The sequence below is a fragment of the Cephus cinctus genome, unplaced genomic scaffold, assembly GCF_000341935.2.
Source record: "Cephus cinctus unplaced genomic scaffold, Ccin1 Ccin1_scaffold0261, whole genome shotgun sequence".
NCBI classification, from domain to species: Eukaryota; Metazoa; Arthropoda; class Insecta; order Hymenoptera; family Cephidae; genus Cephus; species Cephus cinctus.
In genome coordinates this window covers 1-870 of record NW_014332973.1, presented here as the reverse complement: position 1 = coordinate 870, position 870 = coordinate 1, and the positions used below count along the sequence as shown (strand labels likewise).

At 35.2% G+C, this 870-nt stretch overlaps 1 protein-coding gene across 1 annotated transcript in view; it reads left to right on the top strand.

Moving 5' to 3' along the window:
* The window catches only part of LOC107265949, a gene marked incomplete at its 3' end in the record, with an annotated part of 1,420 nt that extends 564 nt beyond the window's left edge, over window positions 1-856 (top strand). Inside the window, exons 2-3 of the mRNA XM_025083206.1 lie at window positions 233-555; window positions 642-856. Of these exons, the coding sequence (XP_024938974.1) occupies window positions 233-555; window positions 642-856 (538 nt within the window). The remainder of the gene's footprint in view (window positions 1-232; window positions 556-641) is intronic.
* Between the last annotated feature and the right edge of the window lie 14 nt (window positions 857-870).

The window sequence follows — 870 nt, the reverse complement described above, 5'->3', positions numbered from 1 at the left end:
TTTTTTTTTTAAACTAAAACCATCGCTTTTTACAGCTTTTCAAGAATATCGCTTCAACGCGGATCAATGGGTACAATTGAGTAATATCAGGTCCTGGAATACCCTGATTTTCTCTATTCGCACCCAGAAGGAAGCAAGATTTTTAGTTTGCTTCACTTTGAACCAAACCAGCAGATTTTGCTATGGAGTTTTCATTGGTACACATTCAAATACAAAATCTTCTATTAATCAGTGCGTCGACGCATCATTAAGATCGTGCAGACTTTTAAAAATTTTTTTTTTAAACTAAAACCATCGCTTTTTACAGCTTTTCAAGAATATCGCTTCGACGCGAATCAATGGTTACAATTGAGTAATATCGGGTCCTGGAATACCCTGATTTTCTCTATTCGCACCCAGAAGGAAGCAAGATTTTTAGTTTGCTTCACTTTGAACCAAACCAGCAGATTTTGCTATGGAGTTTTCATTGGTACACATTCAAATACAAAATCTTCTATTAATCAGTGCGACGACGTATCATTAAGATCGTGCAGACTTTTAAAAATTGAACAGACCGTAAGTACTGTATTTATTTACTGTTGGGATTATCATGAGTTAAACTTAAAACTGAAGATTACTAATCTACACGATTATCGCCTTAGGAAAATATTCTGAGTGCAAAAGAGTGGAGGACCTTCATTTTGAAATTGTCCGAGAGTCCTGGAGAAATTCAAATTTACAGTAACGACCGACTCGTAATGTCCACTCCGATGCAGGAAGAAATAAATCAAAATTATCTTCTATTAAAAGCCAAATTAGCCACAGATGGATTGCTCAGATTGCATAAATGTAATCAACTCGAATATTCCTATAAGATGTTCTTTAGGCTTT